The sequence below is a fragment of the Diadema antillarum genome, unplaced genomic scaffold (genome assembly GCF_040938485.1).
Source record: "Diadema antillarum isolate AM-2024a unplaced genomic scaffold, OU_Dant_1.0 seq00001232_RagTag, whole genome shotgun sequence".
Classification (NCBI taxonomy): domain Eukaryota; kingdom Metazoa; phylum Echinodermata; class Echinoidea; order Diadematoida; family Diadematidae; genus Diadema; species Diadema antillarum.
In genome coordinates this window covers 215654-238958 of record NW_027272020.1, presented here as the reverse complement: position 1 = coordinate 238958, position 23305 = coordinate 215654, and the positions used below count along the sequence as shown (strand labels likewise).

The 23305-nt window shown below is 40.2% G+C and overlaps 1 protein-coding gene across 1 annotated transcript in view; it reads right to left on the bottom strand.

Annotated features, from left to right (window-relative positions):
- Window positions 1-1509: 1509 nt before the first annotated feature.
- LOC139745066 (nuclear receptor-binding protein-like) overlaps window positions 1510-23305 on the bottom strand; it is a 59441-nt gene continuing 37645 nt past the window's right edge. The window contains exons 5-14 of the mRNA XM_071655479.1: window positions 22636-22730; window positions 21872-21955; window positions 15180-15334; window positions 13342-13471; window positions 12621-12726; window positions 9914-9964; window positions 8466-8655; window positions 6212-6275; window positions 4828-4883; window positions 1510-4318 (exon numbers count right to left, since the gene is read on the bottom strand). Of these exons, the coding sequence (XP_071511580.1) occupies window positions 4238-4318; window positions 4828-4883; window positions 6212-6275; window positions 8466-8655; window positions 9914-9964; window positions 12621-12726; window positions 13342-13471; window positions 15180-15334; window positions 21872-21955; window positions 22636-22730 (1012 nt within the window). The 3' untranslated portion in view covers window positions 1510-4237. The remainder of the gene's footprint in view (window positions 4319-4827; window positions 4884-6211; window positions 6276-8465; window positions 8656-9913; window positions 9965-12620; window positions 12727-13341; window positions 13472-15179; window positions 15335-21871; window positions 21956-22635; window positions 22731-23305) is intronic.

The following is a 23305-nucleotide window of genomic DNA, read 5'->3' as shown; positions in this document are numbered from 1 at the left end:
CTCTCTTGACCGGCAGCCAGGTCCAGGGTCAAGAATATGTACAAACTGAATGACCGTCCTGAGCTTTGACCATACCTCCTCGCAAAAGGGGGGACAGTTTTCACGAAATAGCAACTGGAACTGAAATAGTCCACTCACAGGCATGAACGTGCAAATCCGAACTGAAGAAACTTGTAAAGCGAGAGCACTTGATATCACCCAGTGTCTCTCTTCACCATACACCTTGGAATCTGAGAAAATATACAAACTTATCGATTGCACTGTGAAGGTACATTGTATCAGGAAAAAAAAAAATAAAAACAGGAGAGAAAAGATGTACTATCTCCACTGGTTTCCACAATTGGACTAAAAAAAAAGCAACAAAGTAAAGACAACTGTAAGCAGCATAACACCTATTTATGTATCAGTGTCAATCACTGGTGATAACCATGTAAATTATCCCTACTGCTCCTTTCAGCAGCTAATTGATGAAATCAATCCAAGCTGGCGTAAAGACGGTGACAGCAATCAGTCTTTTTATATCACCATCACGTTTTCTTGGCTCGTTCTTTTCTCTTTCTCTTTTTTTTTTGCGTCTTTGTTTGAAGAGATGGGAAGGGGTGGGGGGGGGGGGGAGGGATGTATCTTCTGTAATGACTTGTGTAACCACATTATCACCGACTGCATGCAAACTCTTTGATTTAGATTTCTCTTTTCCCAATCAAAGTCTGCCACAGCCCTGCTCACTATTCCAAGTGCACTTGAAAAAAAAAAAAAAAAAAAAAAAAACGGGAAAGGAAATTGGGGGCAGCGCCAGCGCGACGCTGCTGTTGGGCATGCTGCCGATACCAGACAATCACGCATGCCCTAATCTTGGGGTTAGGCCTCCAATTTGCTCTGATAATTTGCAAAACTAACACGACTAAAAAAAGAATTAGGTTGTAAGGCCAGCTAGTTAGACAACCATCACGGTCAGGATGTGCAGGCTAATCATTTTTCTTTGTTCTGTTTTGTTCTACAGCATTTATTCCCAAACGATAAGTGTCAAGGCTAATAAAGCTTTGATCAGTATGTTCTCTCTCTTTTCAAGAAGCTGAGTAACGCAGACAGCGAAACACAGTTGTGCCCTTTTCCTTTTTTTTTTTTTTTTTTTTTTAAACCCACTCTTCTTTTTCTTATTTGAAACTCTTGTTTCCATCTCACTCCAGTTGCTCCACTTTTGTTGAAACTAGTTTTGGGTCTGATAGCTGAAGCAATACTTAGCAGCTGCAATATTCCAATTCCTCTCTCCCTCTCTCTCCTCTTCTTTTTCTCTCCTATCTCTCAATCTATCTTTCTCTCTCCATCTCTCTTTTCTTTCTCTTATATTTCTCTCACTCTATCGCACTCTTTCTCGCACTTCTTCTTTCGTTTTTAAAGGGTGAAGTTCAATATCTGAGAATAAATTTTGGACGAAGCAAGATTCATATTGCTCTGCATTGAAGACCAGCAGTCAGTTACGAAAATGGCTGCACCTTCGAGACAGCACTGGATTAGCAGGATTGCGGCAATATTCAACAAAGAAGCTGGAGACTGAGTCTGTGGGAACAATTAACACACTGCCATGGACATTCTTAGGAATGGAAATTTTCATGAGGATCTCTCCATAGCAAGATAGATACATCTTAAAGATATTGATCATCACAATGTCAAATCGGAAGTGAAATACTGTCAAAAGCCTTATACGAACAAGAAAAAATAGCACTGCCTATTCTGTGTTTCTGAAGCTGTCATTGGGCTTAGAGCAGTGATTTTTGGCCATTTGCACGTTTATTACTTTTATTTATTTTATTTATTTATTCATTTTTGTTGCTACTGTTTCAGACACCTCTCTTGCTGACTCAACTTATCCAATTTCTTTCAACAATCATTACAAACAATGCAAGTGAATGATCAAGCAACAGACACACAAACAAAACAAGAAGTCAGACTTTCCCCGTTGTGCTTCCCTAAGTTGCCGGGTTGGAACAAGGCAATCAAAATCACCATGGCCCTCAGGCCTTTCCAAACAAATTTGGGAATTTTCGCAGCTCATTATCTGTATTCCCTCCCACCCACATCTTCGCTTTTCTTTGCTCTCTTTTTCTGCTGTTTTAGCCTGTCGCTATCTATTTAAGAATATAATCATTTTGCGACCGCCCCATGTGTCCTGCTGCTGAACAGTTGGTGTGACACAAATATGTACCCCCTTTCACGACAAGGAGAAAAATGACAGCAACAACAGAAGAAAAGAATTCTTTGTGAAGTAAGATTGAGGCGACTCTCTAAAAATACATCTCTTCCCCCCCTCCTGCCTGACGAGGGCAGGCTTCAGCTTCCGCGGCCCGCACGAGACGGGGAGGCGCACGTGATGTCTCGGCGACCTCCGTCCCGCCTCCTGTCAACAACTGTTTCGTCTGGCTGTCCTAATTGATTCCTTCCCCGATTCCTTCGCCCTGGGAACTGCTCGCTCAACGCAGCCTCGATCAGCCAGCGACACAGAGGAACGCCGATTAAAGTTTCGCCCCTGACCAAGTCTCCTAACTTGGGACATAGCCCTCGTTCCAAGGGTATGCACAGTCCGCCCCACACCCCTCCCTCCACTAAAACTCGGGGGGAAAATCATCACCGACTCTTCTACTTCAGTGGTATCCACCACCTCCTCAATATCCCTCTTCCCCCTCCACACCCTTGATCAAAAGATGGAAAGAAAATAAAAAAATACATTTAAAAATGTCCAACTGAAAGCAAAGTATGTGCATTTTTTTTGTTGGAATTTCCACCTGCAATCTGCTGGATGCAAAGCGATGCAGGGCTTTTCACTATCTACACAGCTAAATATACAACCCTATGGCAAGCAAGTATTGGGGGTTTCCCCAGTGAGAGTTTTCTTTCTAATAAAATGCTACACAATCTAGAGGGAAGGGGGAAAAAAGAAGAGAAAAGGACAGATATGTATGACTGGGTCGTCACTGAATGTTTGCTGCACACGACCTCTAGATGCCAGACGATGACGTAGCCTGGAGAGTAATGTATGCAAACTGATTAGTCATTAATGTCACTTGTATGAGCCACAAATGATAGACAACTGCTCTGTGATGCCCTATTTCAGTCACAGTAAGTAACAAAGACAAGATTCTTACCCCTGCCCTCCCCCCTCCCCATCCCATTCCCTTCACTGTTTCCCTCTCCAGGTTTCTAATGAAGGAAAGCATAGGCTCACTTTCTCCTCTAATCTATCCATGCATCATTTTAGTTCTTTGCTTCTTGTGTGTTTTTTCTCTTAATCTATTTTACGGAGCAACACAGAGATCTGTACTTTTTTGAGGCAGGAATGCAGAGAAGCATAAATAGATATGCTAAGCTAGTTCAAGTTATTTTGAAAAATATGTACACAAAGAAAAGGAATAATAAAAAAAAAACTGCTGCCTACATTATAGTACCAATCTTGGAGCAAGTAAAAACAAAAGAGATTTTTTTCCACTAGTCTTGACCCAAGTCATTGCTGGATGCTGATCCCTTGGGAGCACTTGTCAATGATGACCTCCTGGGATCATTTGGCCGAGCACACACTCTTGGACACACGGAGACAAAATATCAGTGGCTGTTGTCAAGATGTCGACATCTCCACAGAAACGATCTGTTGCAGCAGGCGGCGTTCCACGAGGGGAGAAAAATCACTGGTGCGCGAGAGCGGCGTCAAAAAATTCCTTCCGACGAAAAAGCACTTGCCCCCGCAGCATTTCCGGAATGCAGCCATTTCGGCAGTGCACCGCGTCAACGTGCAACGTCATGCGAGGTTGCGTCTTAACGACGAGATGACAGTCTTGTAAGAGCATCACATGAGGTCAGCCATTGATAGAAAGAGCGAGATTTCCTACACAGCTACGACATCACACATATACCCACATCTTGGGAGGGATACAAGCAGAGCAAACTTTCCAATTTTTTTCTTTTTTCGGGAAAAAATACGAAGGCAAAACAACATCCCTAAAAGTCTCTCCACTGTGGCGGATCCACAGATAGGATGTAAGCGTGAATGGCACAGGCGGTGTGTGACTGCAGACGTAAACAAAAAGCATCCCGCGGCGGGATCTCAGCCGTCATCGACCATGAGATCCGTCACGTCACGTGACCAGCGAGGAAGGAATGAGGTTGCTTGGAGACTGGCTGGCTGAAGCTTATTTGGCCGCACGGTTACAGGTGGGTGGGGGTGGGGGGTCGAGTACCGATTTGTGTGCTACGTTGCCACGGATACGGCATGAGATGTCACAGTCTGCACCTTCTCCTCAATCATACCAGCGACTCGGTCTCTGTCGGCCTGCAAGAAGGCATTCATGAAAGCAAGGCATTAACACATCAACTTCCACACACCAATACAGTGTATCCTGCTCAGTTTCGTTAACACAGAACTCTGTGGCCCCTTGCAGTATTTGCAAACCCACTGACGGACATGGAAATATTCAACTCAACAGTCATAGAAGCATTTGCAACACATTTTATGAGACATTTTCATGTGTTACATACATATTGCATTTAAAGAGATATACACATTGTAGTCCCCACATCATGCACAAATGGAGTTCTACGACATTTTTAATTTCCCTCCACAAAGTCAAGGAACAAGATAAGAAGTGTAAATGCATTTGTTTGCCACTCATTTCTTCTTGTTGTTTAGTCTTCCATACCACTGGAAGTGGAGACAGTTTCAATAAGGGTTATTCAGAGGCTCTTAAATGTCAGACGAGCATTAGGCACTTTTCCTCTGTAATGACGCACTTGGTGGGAACATGGAATATTTGAGAAGACAGGGAACACACAAAAACTCACATCGTTAATGAAGCCATATTGCACCAGCTCGTCTGCCAGTAATCTCGGACTCTCCTCTGGAAAAGGAAAAGATGAAAAACAACATTTTCCTCAAAGTTCTGCTCTTGCCAGCACAACATTTTTATCTCAGCATAAAAAAAACCAACAACAACCAGTCATTCAAAATCTTGACAAACGATTAAATAGCAAAGATTATCTTATGGACGGTTCCTATAAACCCGAGAGCGCTTCAAGCTTCATCTGCCTTCAGCGGAATGGATTTAGTCATCATTTGATGTCCATCGAGCAGGAAATTGATAAGGAAACTGACTTGCTCGGATGAAAGTGACCCCTAATTCTGTAGATACACATCAGCTGTTGAATGGACATTATGTCTCAAGGACAACGAAATAATGCAATTTCCTGTAAAATGATTTGAAAACAAATTTGACCAATTCCGATAGGGTCTCTCGCAAGGACGAATCGGAGGGGGCAGGGGAGGGTTGGTGTCACTCCCTTCTCCCCCATCACATTTTTGTTTTACATCTATAAATTGGCTATAACCAGTGCGAGTGGCTTGCTAACAAAAAAGATAAATTTGGTGATTACTGAACTCAAAGGAAAAAGGCACAAATTTTCTCTCTGAAAAGCCTAAACTCAAACAGAAGACACTTTGCCTGTTTGGGATGTCAAGTACACTTGTAATGCAATGACAAGCATGACTGCACATGACTGCACTTCGTTATATCTTGTATCAATAAATCAATCAAGCAACCATGTCATCAGAATATGCTTAAAGATGACAGTCATAAATAGTATCATCTGAATGGACATATACTGTACATGCCATATATTTCACGGGGTTTTCATTTTTCTCAAATTTTTGCGAGGCAGGTGCTATTCCCGAATCAAGCAACATGTTTAAATATCAAATCTGATCCAAACATGAATGCCATGTTGCATGCGTACATGTCCTGGTCCAAAGTACACAGTACACAAACAAGGTGCATGAAAATGCAGTTCAGTAGGCCTATTAAGAAGTCTCGGCGTGTCTACTCTGTGAATGGATGCTTGAATTTAACCACTCACAAAATTATCAACAAGTCAAGATTCCCCCCAAATTAGACTCGCTGTTATGGCCTATGCAGTACTCATGCACAATGCAGGAGGGATAATCTGAACACCAGGAATGCACTTTTTGAAGCTTTGACTGAGTCAACCTCAATCAGTAGAGAAAAAAAAAAGCTATTTTGATTTCCATAAATGGCATAAAATTGTAGTGTACATGAATCAAACTTTCCCAACGATGATAGCTATCTAGACACAAAACAAAACAAAACAAATCACAAATTCATCATCAATAGTGACCCTGACCCCAGCGACCCCTGACCCCAGTGTCACTGACCTGTGGTGATCTCACAGCTCAGCTGCCGGTTCATGGTGTCGTCCATCCATAGCAGCAGCTCCAGCTAACATGGAAGAGAGCCAGGGAAAAACAAAATCACATTATCAAAGAATAGCGATGTTTCCCCTTTTGTGTAGGGCATTATGAATGAGTGTTATGAGTGTGTGTTGAATTGATATCATTGTTGGCACTTGAGCATACACTAAATCAACACAGAAGTTACACAGCAGACCACATATAGCACTTCTCCCCCTTCCGTGTAGTGCATCATAAGTGTTTTGAGGGTGTTTGCATTTGCATGCTCGTTAACGTGTCAAATTAACAGCATTGCAGGCACTTGAGTATACAGTGTATCATGACAGTAGCTACACAGTACTCCAAAAGTATGAATGCTTGTCCTTCTGTGTAGGGGATTTTGAGTGTTTGGGTGTGTGTGTGTACTTGTGCATATACACTTATGTGTAAGATTGACATCCACAAGTGCATGTAGGCTCTAGAGTATGAACAACCATAAAAGTATAATTTCGTGCGAGTAATTTTTCGTGCTAGGCTGGGTGAGATGGATTTTGTGTGTTTTAAATTCCGCTGAATCAAGACATTTTTTAGTGGAACATATGACCTGCAAAAATATTTGAGTGTTTTATTTTTGCCCTGGTTTCTTGTTGCACAAAATGTGCAAAAATTTTCCACTTTTGGAGTATATCAACGCAGTGTTGGTTGTGCAGGAAATTTGACTAATACTTGCAAATCAGGAGAAAACAAATTTGTCAAATAAATCATGAAAATATCAAGTTATTTATAATAAGGCTAGCATACAACACATCTTTCAAAACATTGCTTGCTTTCGCTTTTCTCTCTATTGTTATGTCTGCCTTCCTTTTCATATTATTTTATGATTAAAATAAACAACATCATCATCACCATTCATCATGATCATGATCATGATCATGACAATCATAATCATCATCATCATCATCATCATCATCACCATCACCATCACCATCACCATTCTATCAGTCAATTAGCCAACACTGTTCAAGATTAATAGTTACTATCAGCAACCTTGCACATCTACTTGCCCAAGAATGACATTTAGCGGGCTTTGGTAACAGGGGATGTACATGTCTGTGTGGGGTTCATTGTTTCTTTTAACTCTCATCCTTCTCGGGGGTGGGCGGTGGGATGGGGGGGGGGGGGGGGAGGGAGGGGGTTGTGAGAAGAGTTTGTGACATAATCAGGCCATGATTAACAAACGGAGCACACAGTCACACCTCACAAGCAGGCCTCGGGATGATTTCATCTTCCTTCAGTGGATCGCAGCCACACAGTCTAGACGCACACCAACGAGGCTTGAACATCAGCTTTTCCTCGACTCTAATTTCCACTGACACGGGAGGGTGGCCACCTCACAATGGACGACTCAATCCTATTTTAGACTCTCTGAGTACTGAATACTCACAACCTGCAACTCCACACACTCCTCCCCCCCCCCCTCCCCCAAATTTCCCCACATACCCCTCGCACCCAAGATGGCCAGGGGACCAAGGGTTTTCCAGGATTACCAACATTCACTCTAAGTTTACCACTTTGGATTACTTTGGCTCTCAGACCATTCATCAAACAAGCACCAGCACACATGCATTACTAATATACATCATTTCAATACGGAAATATCTGTTGCAACTCTCCTGCTTACAACGCATGCTTGGATACTACATTGTATTATACAATTGTACACTCACACTGCACCCCTCCCACCTCTCTGATTAGGATTCCATATTCATTCCATGCATTTTTTTTTTATCTTTGCCTACTTGGAAATTCTAATCAAATTTCCATTCTGTTTTGTTTTTCTTAATTTTTTTCAAAGGAAATCTACTCTTGGGAGATTTTTAAAAACCAAATCTAAGCATAGCAAAGCAAAGGAAATAATAATAATAATAATGATAAAAATAAATAGATAAAAATAAAATAAACAAACAAAAATGAGAAATGAAAACACCATGCCAGTCTTTAATTCCCTCTTGCACATCCAATTCTATCTCATGCCCCCATTGCCCCTCCCTCCAAAAAGAAAAAAAGATGACAAAAAAGAAGAAGAAGAAGATAAGAAATAGTAACAAGTGCCAGAGATGTTTAAACCATTTCTCTGCTAGGGACTTTAGGGCAGTGTATATGATGCTATGGGGGTTTTCTGTGTCAACCTGCACTGAAAGGCAAACAAAGTGTTAAATAAGATGCCTTCTTGACTCACATGTAGGTTTGGACTCTCCTCCACTCCCTGCTTCACTTCACACTGCATGTAGGTGATCTTCCGGCTCTCCATGTCGATGGGTTCGGGCGTGGCGCTCTTGACCGACTCCTGCGTCTCCGGCGACTGGGGCCGGACCTTGGCCGGGTTGTGCCGCTTCATCGCGAAAGCGGTCAGCGGGTGGATGCCGTTCCTGCGCGAGGGGGACGATTGAAGCAGCAAAAGAGGACATGACATCATCTGCGTACGACTTCCGAACTCGATAGTATACAAATATACTTGGCCTTGAGAGTTTCTTGTTAAAACTATGGGCAGAGGTGACTCCAAACTAGTACTATTCACTGAGGGGCGCAGCCCCGAAGTGAATAGTACTAGTTTGGAGTCACCGAGGCCCATAGTTTTAACAAGAAACTCGAAACTAGGCCAAGTATATATGTTTTATATTTTGGATCAAAAATTTGAATAAAAAGTGAAAATCATTATAGACCGTCTATAGGCTTATAGCCACACTGCGGCGGCAGCGCAGCGCCTGCAATACGCAACAGTGCGAGAGATCGGAAATTGAAAAACGTAGTAGCCGTGGCACCGCCAGAGTTGCCCGTCGCATGTATCCAAGCGCTCGTATGGCATCTGCAAACCTGAACACTAGAATTCGGGACCGGACGCGGACGGGTACACTTGATTGTAAAGAAGGGTGATTGTGACATCATTTTGCAAATAGTATACTATTTGCAAAATGTCGTCATAAAAGTGACGTCATTTTGCAAATAGTACTTCATGGAGTGTCAAACACACCAACACTCTAAAATAGTTCAAAATACCTATAATCACGTGAAGCTCTTTAATGGAAGACAAATTTTTGATCCAAAATATAATAATCATTACTTTCACGGTACAGAATTGGGTTAGATGTTTGTTAGAATGTTCTCGTCATTCTGATGCTCCAAAAATGGCGCAAGAGAGACATTAATCCTACAAACTAGCTGGGCTCATCTTGTGCTACTCCACACAATAGTGATTTACAAGCCACTTTAGGGCAGCCCACATTTTCACACTGAAATCAAGGACAGATCAAAATGCTATAGGGGAGACACTCGTGTGTTTAAAAACTCATTTCACATGGCAAATACAATGTCCAAATTAGATACATAGGTTTCTGCATTTCTTCCACTGTTATGATCTGAAGAGATTATCAGAAGAAGGGAGATTCAACAGTTTTACCACCCTTTCAGATCTGTCCAAAATATAGTGTATGTGTGCATATAGCAAGCACATTTCTCAAACTGATGGTAGTTTAAAAGGGGGTGGGGCAAAGCATCGGCCTTTTCTGCAAAAGTGGGATGCTGTGATGATTTGCTCATTACTATACTACACATATGTTTCGGTGCAAAATGGATGGAAATAATGCATCCAAACATGGAGACGTTGAGGAGTGGAATATGATCACTTACTTGACTTCCTCAAGGAATTTTTCCAGCTCTAAGGCGGGTACCTGAGATACTCTGGGAGGGCAAAGGTCAAAGAGAGACAATAACATGGTGAGTCATATCACTGACCTACGACCCCAGGCCAGTCAAGGCTTCAAAGGACACACCGAATTAAGATTTACCTTACAAGGAATAAGGCCTCTCACATTTCTTTGCACGAGTGACGCTTAAGCCTGCATAGAACTTATGTGGCACTAGCTTCACAACTAAGGCTGACAACATTAACAAATAAGATGCAAGTAGCAGTAGTAGTAATATTGGTGCAAATTATATTGATGGTAGTAATGACAAAAGCAATACTGATAAAAATAATGATAAAATTCTATACCACCACGACCACCACCTACTACTACTACTACTCCTGTAAAAGTGGATATTTTCGCACTAGTTTCTTGTGTTGCGAAATGCGCAAAAATTTCCACCTTAACAGTACTACTACCACTACTATTACTAATATAATAACTACTCGTACTACTTGTACCACTACTACTATTACTACTACTACTACTACTACTATTACTACTACTACTACTACTACTACTACTACTACTACTACTACTACTACTACTACTACTACAACTACTATGACTATCATTACCACTAAGTACAGCTGTATAATACTACGAATACAAAATGGAGGTAAACACATCTGCTTCTTCACACATATAAATCTTGCAAGGCAGGAAGGATGGTATGTTTCCTCTTCTGCTTCCTCAAAAAAATACTCAATGATTATTTTGTCGTCAGAATGTGTTCTACTTCTCCACAAACTATTCAATACAATGATGCTTTTACAGTTGAGCTCATGAGTTACACAATGATTTTAAAGTGAGTACTTGAGATCTGTATTTCATAAAATTGCAGGAACTACAAATTAACGTGTAAGAATCTGGCAACATTATGAGTATTTGTCAGTTGATGGGTAACGTGTCTTTTCAGGCAATACTGAGATAGATACTAGCGTACACATATTGTACAGGATAATTCACAACTTAAAGGGACATTCCAGACGATTTTCATAATTTCACATCATTTAGTACATAAATCGACAACTCCATGTATAGATTTGTGGAATTTATTGTGGTTCTTGAGCAGAGAAACCATACTTTGAAATTTGTAACCTTAAGCAAATTACACTGAACAAGGATGATGACATAGGAGGTTCACATATTTCAGAAATGTAGCAGTGTAATCCCATTACAATACCGCTTGCTTGCGAGTTCACCTGTGTATAATCTATGCATGCCTTCTTCTTTTGTTCTGCTTCCTTGAGCCCCAACTCATGCATTCTTATAGTGACTCTGCCATGTCATCATCCTTGTTCATTGCAATTTGTTCTAAATTTTGAAAATAATCTTATTCTTCATCCCAATTATCACAAATTCTGAAACTCTGTCCTCCGTATAACCAATTTGTAGTCTTTCAAATGTAAAAATCTGAAAATCATCCGGAGGTCTCCTTTAAATGATTGATTTAGATGTAAAAATGACAGGTCTACAAAACCAAACATTCCTTGCAAGTACTCATTACTTTCACGTTTTTTCTTTTTCTTTTTTAATGAGACCATGCTGATTTAACATTGCTTAATTGAGAATCTCTGTTTAAAATATCATCCTGAATTAGTGAATGAGCACACTACTGGCATTTACTGTTTGGTATTGATTATCAATTAAATGCCTCTAGTCCATTAAGCCGTGTGCCATTTGACATGGAACCCAGACAGCGATCAATGGAACAAACGGATATCCCTGACTGCAGATTTTTTCCTGGACGATAGATAGTAGTGGGTACTATCTGTACCTAAATTTAGACTTTGTGGCTTTGCTCTTACAATGTAGTCTGTCTGTGTGCTTGTGCCTGTCTGTCCATCTGTCCATATGTCTGTCTTTTTATCACTCTCAAAGAACAGTTCACGAAATTGAAATGTCTCTCACTTGTGTATGTTTGCTTTCTGTAATAAATCAAGCTAGCATCTTTAGCATGAGGTAATGGGTGGGGTAGGGCAGAGGGGGGGGGGTATAGCTGAGGGCAGCTCATTCATTGCAGCAGTATCTGATTCGGTACGATGCATCTCTTTGGCTACATGGAATGTACAAAACACATTAATTTTGCAAAGGACTTGTCTACTGAATAACTTGACATGACTGCTGAAATTGAATTCCTGGCACAAGTACAATGAACCAAAATTGCTCAGGGCCATTTGGCACGGCATCAAACGGCAGAAAGGAAGATAGATAAGCTGACTGTCAGTGGATGAACAACCCCGATAACTTGTACCTGTACCCTGCGATTGCTTGGGATAACATTGACCTGGGGCGGGAGAATTGTCGCACTAATGTCATGACAAATGCGATATGGCACCAATACCCTGAGACAAACATTCTAGCACCAACATTCCATTTGTCTGCAGCTATGTTAAAGAAGTGTTTCATGCTGCAGTGAAAACCTTGCCATAAAGACGTCAAAAATATAGCAAAGCCCTCTTATAACAACGTGTTTTTGCAAGTGCCCAACCCGTTATCATTTAAGTTGTTTTCTGCCTTGATATAGTGAGATATCTGATGCAACAAGGAAATTGTCACAGTTTTCTTAGGTCCTTGTTGAAACAAGGTTCTCCTTGTTCCAAACTTTAGAGATTTGCATCAGGGATCTTCCTAGGATATCCCCTCACCTCCATTGCACTTCTTCTTGTTGGCTTTGCAGCTTCATGGTGGCGATCACTTCATCCTTCTTCACTTCCCTCTGCTCCTTGTCCGACAAGTGCTCTTGAAGAAAACCTTTGAGAGGGAATTGCACATAATGACGCAAATAACATCTCCTACATGGATGTAATGCATGCATGATTATCATTTGCTGTACGGTCTGTCTAGTTCCCAGAACAAGCCAGTTTAATACTCCATGATCCACATTTGACATGTCTGGCAAATCCAATCCACTCAAACAACTGCGAGGCCACTTCAATGGCAGGTGCCTGAGGTTTTGTGGTACAGCATATTGGCAAACTGTCCTCCCTGCTTTTACAGCATGGGATAACTTTATATGAACGGTAGGATCAAATACTTCAGACATCCAACTGATATCATTTGGGGTTCTTCCAGTCTTCTACAATAACGATAACGAAACGACTTTGCAAACATTACTAAAGGCAACTCCCATTATAACAAAGCCCTCGGGACTGGCAATTTTCTTTCGTTATATCAAAATTTAGTTAGAGCAAAACAGTTAAGTATATAAAGATATATCTAGGGTGATAATATTAGGACCTGGATTTTTTCTTTGATAATTGTATTTGTTATAACGGAAGTGCACTGTATCATCAACTCTGGGAGGACAGCAACTTGGATTAGTGAACACCATGATTTCAATAAATAAATAAATATCCCTGCACTCACTCTCATTCTTGACAAAGCTGTGGGCAGCAAGCAGCTTGAGTGAATGGACCTCAAAGAGGACGGGGTGCAGAAGGAGTTCCCTTGCCGTCGGCCGCCGCTGGACATCATCCAGTGACCGGTGGATGAAATCCTGCAAATGTCACCAGTTTTAAATAGCAAAGTGGCGATCACTTTCAATTTGTGACAGGGAGTTACACAAGTTTAAAAAGTTTTGCAATTTGGCCCTTCACTTCGGCCATTCACTTTGGTGAGGAAGTTTCAAACAGTTTTGACTTTAAATGATACTTTTGAACATTTTGACATATCGTAGGACAAAGTGGTAAACAGTACAACTGACTAAAAACGATTCTAAAACTTTCTCAATTATTTGAGACAGCAGAATTTGAGAAAAATGATGCAGATTTGGAAGATGAGCTATGCTTTGGGTCTGTGGCATTTATCCACATTATAGGATTTCTCTTATACTGAAAAAAAAACCCAACAACAACCCAATAATGTGTGTAATCAAATTGTCAAATGGCACAACCACTAATGCATAGTGAAGCACTCATGATCAGTTGCTTTTGAAACACATTTTCAAGTACCATATCTTTCACCAACTGGCTGGCTGTCTAAAAAAAAAAAAATAAATAAATAAAAAATGACTTTAAACAATGGTATGCCTGTCAAAGTTCTTGTGGATGAGCTGATATGATTATGACTTTTTTTTCAATATTCTAACCATTTCACTTGCCTACCATTAAAAGCAATGGCAGGATTAGCCATGGCTGCCTTACACTGATGTAATTACAGGCCTTGGTTTGATGAGCATGAAAGGTTTTCCAAGAGGCTATGTACACAATCAACTTAACTGAAGTGATGATCATTCAGAAAGCGAGTCATGGTAAGAACATTGCCATCACACAACTTGTGTGCAGTGCGCATCATCGGATGGAGTTCAGAATCTCTATGATCTGACTGGCAAGAAAGTGATCATGCCCTATTTGTATTGAATCAAACATTTGCATGACACTCATCTCTGGCAATCTGCATAAAGTACATCATTCCTTCATTTTTAAAGTAACAAATGGGAAAGAGATATCTGGATCTATCTTGTACATCATTCTCATGCGCTCTTTGAATTGCACAACTACATCGATATCATCTACATGTATCTATCTATCCATCTATGCATCTATCTATCTATCTATCTATCTATCTATCTATCTATCTATCTATCATCTATCTATCTATCTACTTGTATCTATCCATCTATCTATCTATCTATCTATCTATCTATCTATCTATCTATCTATCTATCTATCTATCCATCTATATATCTAATCTATCTTTTCTACATGTTTACCACACACCACACTTTATTTTCCTTCCTGCAACTAGATGCAACATCTCCATACTTGTTGCTGCTCCTCCATCCTTGACAACATTTTCAGTAAATTTGGGTTGTTGCTTTTAGATTTGCCACGCATTAATTTTTTGCCAACCAATGGCACAATATAAGTTAACTTTTGATAGAATGCTATCCAACGATTACAGGGACATGTCCGATTTTACTTTATACAACACAATGAGCTGCCACATGAAAGGAATAAGTGCTAGCTTGCAATGTTATGACCAGTTCATATGACTGCCAATGGCAGCCCAAACTTATTGCATGAAAATCATTCTACTGTAAATGTCATACCAGCCCATCTGACCAGCTGTGTCAACACCCACTTAACATGTAACTGCTCGTAAAGAACAAAAATAAGAAACATACAAAAAAGAACATCAATAACAAAACAGAGTACAAAAGATGACAGCTATGGGTTGAATGACCACCGCTGTTGATAACCCACCTTCTGCGAAACGTCGTCGACTTGATCGACGGCGTTCCTGATCGCCGTCCGTGATATATGCCTGGAGTCACCGTTGCCCTGAATTTCCAGGACGGCCATCTCGAGGGCGCAAATGCCAAAGGCGTAAATGTCTGCCGCGACCGTCACTTGCCCCTCTGTAGCACAGAAAAGGAAAGAGAAGATTCTCATTTGTGAATATAATGGTATTCAATGAAACATTTCTGAACCATACATGTATGCATACACTACGTATCTTTCACAAGCATGCAACTATATCAGATTGTATCTCATCCTGATACTACAAATATTTTTGGAGTTTATGTTGATAATTTGTGAAAGAGCTAATGGAAATATCTATTTTGTCTTCTAGATTAATGAAACTGGAGAGGTATTTGGAGAGATATTATTAGCAAAGGAGAGCATCACCAAGTGTACCTTAATCAAAGCACACAGTAAGTTTGCCAACAGATGGCTTAAACAGCTGAATTATGGGCAGTATTTCCCCAGAAAATAGAAATAAAAGAAAAGAATGAGTGCACTGCTGCTCCTGAAGATTGTAAAAACATAATTTTGCTTGACAGATTGAAATACAAAAAATATGATCATGCACTTTTTGAGTGATGCTACAATATCTCCTAATGAGTTTATCCCGGACAACTGTCACATAACATAATCTTCATTAAGTATTTTATGAAAATAAAGTGAACTGTTAAATATCTCTCCGATTTAAAAAAAGTTTTAAAGGAGATATATGACAGTTGACGTATTTTATCATGGCAAGGTTTTGACATTAAAATGGATATAAACATTTTCCGAAACAGAAATGATACCAATACAATTTGACATTGACTATTAAAAAAAACCCACAAACATGTACATGTACAAACCTTCCCCTATGTTGTCCCAAATAATTAAATGCATGATTAGCAGCTGGTTTTGTTTTGTTTTGTATTGTTTTGTTTTGTGTGTGTGTGTGTGTGTGTGTTTTGGTATGTGTGTACAATGTATGGGGAAATTTCCCCTCAGGAACTAATGACCACTTATTCCATCCAGCTGTGCATACCACATGCATTCAATCCTTCTGAGTCCAGTTTGCATGCATCAGCTGTACTCAAGGCACAGTCAGAAAACAATATCACACCTATCACACAATGGATTATATCACAAACCCCATATCATGATAGAGATAAAGAGTTTTATACTGTAATATTTTGACCAAGCACGAAGAAAAACAGACACGGCAGATTGTTACTGTTGATGTGTCAATGCTGGAGATATCACAGAAAATTGGCACCATATGTACAATAATTCCTACCATTACATGCGCTGTTAAAGCTTCAAGTTTGTATAAATCTGGAAATCAGCACTGCTTATTTTTCTAGCTTCTTGCACTGAAGCACTCATACACAAAATCAAAGACACAAAGACACACAGACACACACACACAGACACACACACACACACACACTCAGCTGCTAAATGCTACTGTATTTTGCAACCATCAATACAGACATACAGTGTATTAAAACATGTTGTCTGACAACATTCCTGAGCTGCAGCGCAAACACACACCTTGCCAAATGTCAAGGTAAAAGACTAAAAAGGAAATGATAAAAAGGAAGAAATAGAAGGGCAATGCTGAAATAAATTGAATATAATAATCATCACGATCAATATTTTCTTTTCTGTATAGACCTTACGATTGTACTGGGCTCAGTCCAGATTTCTTTTGCATCCGCTCGGGAGCCAGGGATGTTGTAATTAAAAGTAAACACGGCCATCCTGATCTAAATTTCTCTCAATCAATAACAAGCATCCAGTGACCTCAACTTAATTTTGCTCAATATGTCACACGGTGAACCGGGCAAACCAGTGACATTTGTATAGATCTGCAGCGGGGACCATGGGTCTGCTTTTGCATGTTCACGAAGAGGCCAGAATATTGCAAGGCCGTAATATTGCAGGGCTGCATTGATTTACAAGGAAAAGGGGTAGGCTACCTCTGCGAGCCATATCTCAACCTACTTTCGCTTCCGACATGATTTCATTCTTTAAAGGACAAGTTCACCTTCATAAACATAAGGATTGAGAGAATGTAGCAATATTAGTAGAACACATCAGTGAAAGTTTGAGGAAAATCAGACAATCTGTTCAAAAGTTATGAATTTTTGAAGTTTTTGTGCAGTAACCGCTGGATGAGAAGACTACTGCAGTGTATGTATAACTTAGATGTCACATGCGTACAACAATATAAGGAAAATATAAAGAGAATTTCACAAAATTCCGTCTTTTGAAAAAAGTACACATTCCCCTGACTCGTTACCGACATATGTTATGGGTAATATCATTCCCCCCGCCTTCACAAAGAGGCAAGTCAAGTGCTCTTTTATTATGCGAAAAAAGTGAAAATATGTTGAATTTTCTTTTACATTTTCTTTATACTGTTGTACGCATATGACTCACAAGCTGTAGTAGTCTCCTCATCCAGCGGTTCCAACACAAAAATTTTAAAAATTCATAACTTTTGCATCGATTGTCCGATTTTCCTCAAACTTTCACTGATGTGTTCTACTATTATTGTTGCATTCTGTCAATCCTTATGTTTATGAAGGTGAACTTGTCCTTTAATAGCTTTGCATATATGGTTTCAGAATAAAAGGCAAATGGACTATTGCAGACTTCTACTTGTGGGCCGTGAGAGGGAAATATTCTTTTCAACATTTCCGGCCACATTCTTTGAATTCTTTAGTCCACTTAGTGCAGCTTTCTGTTGACGAAGGGGAAGAGGAAAAAAAAAAATCACAATTTATTCTGCATCGCAATCTGAAAGCATGATATGCTATTTGTAACTGCATTTAACTTCCCTATGATATTATCCATTCTAAACTTTCCTATAAACCACCATCTTTCACTTTGACAGAGGAATTCCTCTGACTTATTGCATTTAAGTTTTCTGGTTGCACCAAGTCCTAAAATGTTTGTAATATGACATACGTGTCTAGTATACAACAATAGGCTCTATTGCCCTACTATCACAATGGAGGCAGAAGGCAAATACCATAAAGCCATTAATTAATGGGGTTGCCACAGTTTTAAAGTACTATGTGTTTGTCCATTTGTATGTCTGTCTCTCTTACATGTAATACTTAATCCTTCATTCTTACTCATTCTATAAAGGTGTACATCTCTACTGACAAGTGTTTCACAACTGTGAATAACTCGCAGACCATCTACACAAATTTAAGCAATGCGATCTGCCTGGGGCATTGCTCTTCATCCAGAATAAAAGCATAGCTTCAATGTACACTGTAATTATCAGTAGACCACAATTTTGATGGGTACTGAAGTGATAGACTAGAGAGGAATTGTGCATGCCAGTCATTTTAAAATGTAACAAATGATAACCTGTGAAATGAATCTACTGCAGCGGCAAGCAGTGGAAACCATCGTAAACTTCTGCCATGGACAGAAATTAGTCCATTCCGGTTTGAGCTGAGCGGGGAGCAGGTGTTTTAGCAACAGAAGGTCCGCGTGTTGTCAAGGTCGTGGATCTATCTGTGAGCATCCGACCTGCATGGACCAATTCATTTTCGCTCTGAAGTCGAGAAGCATAGCGCCCCAGTGGATCAATTATTCATGATCACAAATAAAGCAAGCAGAGCTAACTCCCCCCTCCCCCTTTTCATATAAACCGGTATTGGATTCATTTAAAAACACAGCATGTTCTCCAACTCTTATGTGAGCATGGCTGCATTGGCTCAAATTTCACTTCGTATACACTGTGTGCTAACCATAACAGGTACATTGAGCATCCATATAATCTACAATACACCCTTCTAAATGTTCATCACAACACCATGAAGCCTAAAAAGTAGCCTCATTGTCAGTCTCTTCACCTCATCCCAAGAACTGCAGCCAGCATGGAGGTCCAGCCTGGCAGCTGCAATATCATTTTCAGTGTACATTTGTATTTGTAATTGATTTAACGGCTGACAGCATTGTGTAAATGAAGTCCAAGAAATCACTGGTTACATTTCATCAAACAGGCCTTTGAAAATGCAGGGTTAGCTGAGTAAAACCTAATAGGTGTGTACTGTACATGCAAGTTTCTTCTACTCAGCGTTGCCCATAGCTACAAGTATGAACTTATCTCGTATCTAAGAGCCCACATTTCATCTCAGAAGGCCCTTGTTCTGACATACAGCATTATAGGCTTTGCTCTCTTCACTCGCAACTGTCGCCACTAAAAGCAACAGCATGAGGGTCTTGGAAAAAGGCTAGTCCTACTTGGTCTTGTCATAGAAGGACTGCATCACAACTATTTAAGAAAACAGCTTCCTTATATGAACCGACTGAAACAAAGAGTAACAGACTCGTAGAGGGGAAACAAAAACCATTCAAGCGGCCAGGATATTATGACAGTTTGAAAACTACTTGATCAAGTCGTATCAGGCCATTTCAAGGTAACCTTGAAAGTCACTTCTTCGGTCACACAATATTGATAACACTCACTGGTACGTGTCGAAGTCCTCGAAACTTTGTACACAAACTTCCAGTGTATGATACACTTGTACATCTTGACTTTTGTATAAAAGTTCAACCTCTACTGTTTCTTAATACAATGTGTTAGCCTCAGGTAAGCGGTTTGAAAACAATGCCATACGTGACAAGAAATTGATACCACTTTTGGCACAAAACAAATATAACACAGACAATGTGAATACCATTCTCCATCATGGGAGATTAATTTTGAGTGCTTTATACTTTATGCCTTGTGGCAAAACATCAGCAGTCAGAATAGGTGGCTAAAAACTCAGGTTTTCCTAATATTCTGGACTTTTGTGTGGAGTTTTTGAAATTTGTGAAATATGACATTTTCAAAACACTGCAAGCCCTTCAGCCATTTTGTTGTTTTTTTTCACCACCCTCTTTCCCTTCTGAAAGTGTAAACATTTGCAACAACTCTCACCAATGAAAATTCTGGGTTTTGTAAGTGTAACTCTCCCCACTCGGGCCACAAGCAAGCATACAATTTGTAAAGGGGTTATATAACTAGTTACTAATAATGAAATCCTGCACCTGTTTGGGTGTTCCACACACCAAATACAGAGGGAGGTGTGCAAACTTCTTATAAAAACGAAACAAACAAACAAACAAACAGAAAAACAAACTTTGAGTACAAGCAAACTTCCTGGCCAACATAAACAATGCAGTAGAAACCCAAATCTTTGATGATTGGTTTTCAAAATGAACCTTATGGTACATTTCCTTCACAATTGACCAAAATGTATTCAAGGAAATGTACATAATGTACTCCCCCCCCCCCTCCCGAATATAAATGTACACTATCTTTTCAAACAAACATTCATGGAATGTCTTAAAGAGAAGACAAGTGAGCCTTTACAACTTTAAAGGGCCCTAAAGCTCTTGGTTCAGGGGGATTACATAACATGTAGGCTACTATTGGATAGCACTGGTAGCCAGCTAACAGCCTTTTATCCAAATTAGTGCTGGGGTTCCCTGCACAGATAACAACAAATCCTGCCTATAACTGAACACTACTTGTTCTGTTGCTTGTCAGTAAAACTTCACTGACCAGTGAATGCTGGCAGCATAAAAGCCAGGGGGTTATGTATGCTACTCTTTTAGGCCGAAAGCCTAAAACTGTGTTAAGTCCACCGTCACACGCTTCTGTATGAATAGACCATGCTTTTATATGAATAGACCAGGGAACCTCAAGTGTGTTTCTCTTAAAAGGGGATTACCTGGAACCAGTCCTTTTGTTATGCAGACCCCACTCCTGGCCCCCCTTTTCTAACCCAACACCCAGCTAAAACCCACAAAGCAATTTTCATGGTACTTTAAACAACCTCTTTAAGCTCATCTTTAAAGAGAATCAACCCAGAGTGGTGATCAATAGGGGAGCGACAAAAGGATGTAACTGACCGGTATACTCCGGTTGGGTCTGACTCAGGAGCAGGAACCAGATTGTTGCGGGATTTACCAGCTACCACTCTGACTACCAGCTTTCTTTCCTTTCCTTTGCAACATTGTAGGATACATTGTGCAGTCACCTCCTTCTCTGTGAATGTATTTAGGTCATGACCTCTATAATCTCCCCTTTAAGTTATCATGTAATACATAATCCTTCTCTTTTGTTGTGGCTACTTAACAGTCATTTGCTAATCCTTCTACCTGAGCTCTTAGATCATTTAGGTCATGACCACAACAGTCCCTTCTCAAAGTGCATTATTGTTGTGTATCTTCTATCTCATGGTTTGTTAACAACACTGGGGGATTCTACTTTCTTGTTGTATCCTAGTGAATAAACAGTAAGGGTCATGAACTTTACCCAAAGGTTGTGAACTTGGCCTCCCCAGGGAAATGACTTCAGCTCCCTCCCTCATCCTTTCTCACAAGCATGGCTAAAAGAAAGAAAACCTAGGGTCTATATAACCAGGGAGCTGGCTACACTTCCCTGATGTAACCCCCCCCCCCCCAATAAATCCACCTGCCACTTTCTCTCTCAAGGGACCCTCCTCTCGCTCTTTCCCCTCCTCCTCCTTCCCCCTCCTCCCCCCCCCCTCCCTCCTCCTCCTTCTCCTCCTCCACCTCCTCCACTCTCATCCCTAGCAGGTTTCCCATGAAGACAGCAAGTGATCCCCTCCCAGCATCCATCCACTGACACTTACCCCCATACTCCGGCGCGATGTAGTGCATGTTTCTTTGCTCCTCCGTGTACGTTTTCACATGGTTGTTTATTGCATCAGGAGCAACTGAAACGAGAGAAACAAAACAGGACGAAATTGGAAAAACTTCCCACTTTATATACTGTATAATCTTCTACCTGCCCATTATAGAGATAATAAAGATGAAAGTTAACCAAGTCCAACAAGAAAGTGAGGTGGGCTACTGAGACATAATTGCAAAATTACTAAACATTCTAATCAACAATGAGTTGCTGAACTCAAACATTACAAAACAGTTTGCCTGCCGGTGGCTCTCAAAACAGGGTACGGCGCCATTATTTCTTCAAAACACTGTTCTGAATGATATGTAAGTATGATTAAAATGTAATCAAAACAGGTCATGGCTGCAACTATCACAGACCCTCCATACTGCTTTATCTGAATCATTTTGCTACCTGAAAAGTTTCAGCATGAATCACAAGTTAGAGCATGTATGAAGAGTTAACTCCATTCTTGTGAATTTGAGATATATATGACTAAATCTCCAAAAAAGTGGGGAAATAATAAGAAAATATGGCATATTTTTAATAACTTAAAAAAAATCCTTTTTATGCAACAAGTGAAGCATATTACAGTGGAAAGGTTTTATTTTGCTCTATGTGATGATGGACTTTTGAAATGTATACAACTGGTACTTATTAAACCTGCTTTGTGATGAAACTCTTCATACATCTGTAGGATGCCAACATCACAACATCCTGACTAACCTGATCCGATCTTGATGAGACCGTTGTGCTGGATGAAGACAGTATCCGTGGTGAGGTTACCGTGAATGATGGGCGGGTCACAGGAATGCAAGTAACTGCATCAACAACAAGAAAAAAACAAGAGGAAAGTGATGATAAAAGAAAAGAAAAGGTTAAAATAACAGCAGAGTGCCACAATCTATTAAAATTCCATGATCTACAATGTTGCTGCCATTACCAAATTGCATGAGAACACTATACATTCAAAAGACAGTACTTTTCATGGGAAGATCATTTACAGAAGTAGTATTGAAATCGATAGGGTAATGTTTGTATGCTATTCTCTTTTTCTCTGTTTCTCTCTCCGACTTAAGTTTGCTTGAAAACCTTCTTTTTTTTTCCAGTAAATCAGATAGACATAGTACACTGCATGATACATGTATAGCCCATGATGGCAGCATGCCAATCCTGCAACTATAATCAAAACACTATTGCAAGTTCAAGCCCCTTTCCGCAAGTAGTGTTTGCTGAACGACATTAAGTGTGGCTAAATAAGGCAACAGACGCATCTAGATCATCACAAATCCTAAAACCAGCACTGTCCCATACTCTGCTGGAAAGCCTTTTTGTATAGGTGGATGTTTTAAATGTGAATTGTTCACATGATTCGGCCTATCGCTGTGTCCTGAAA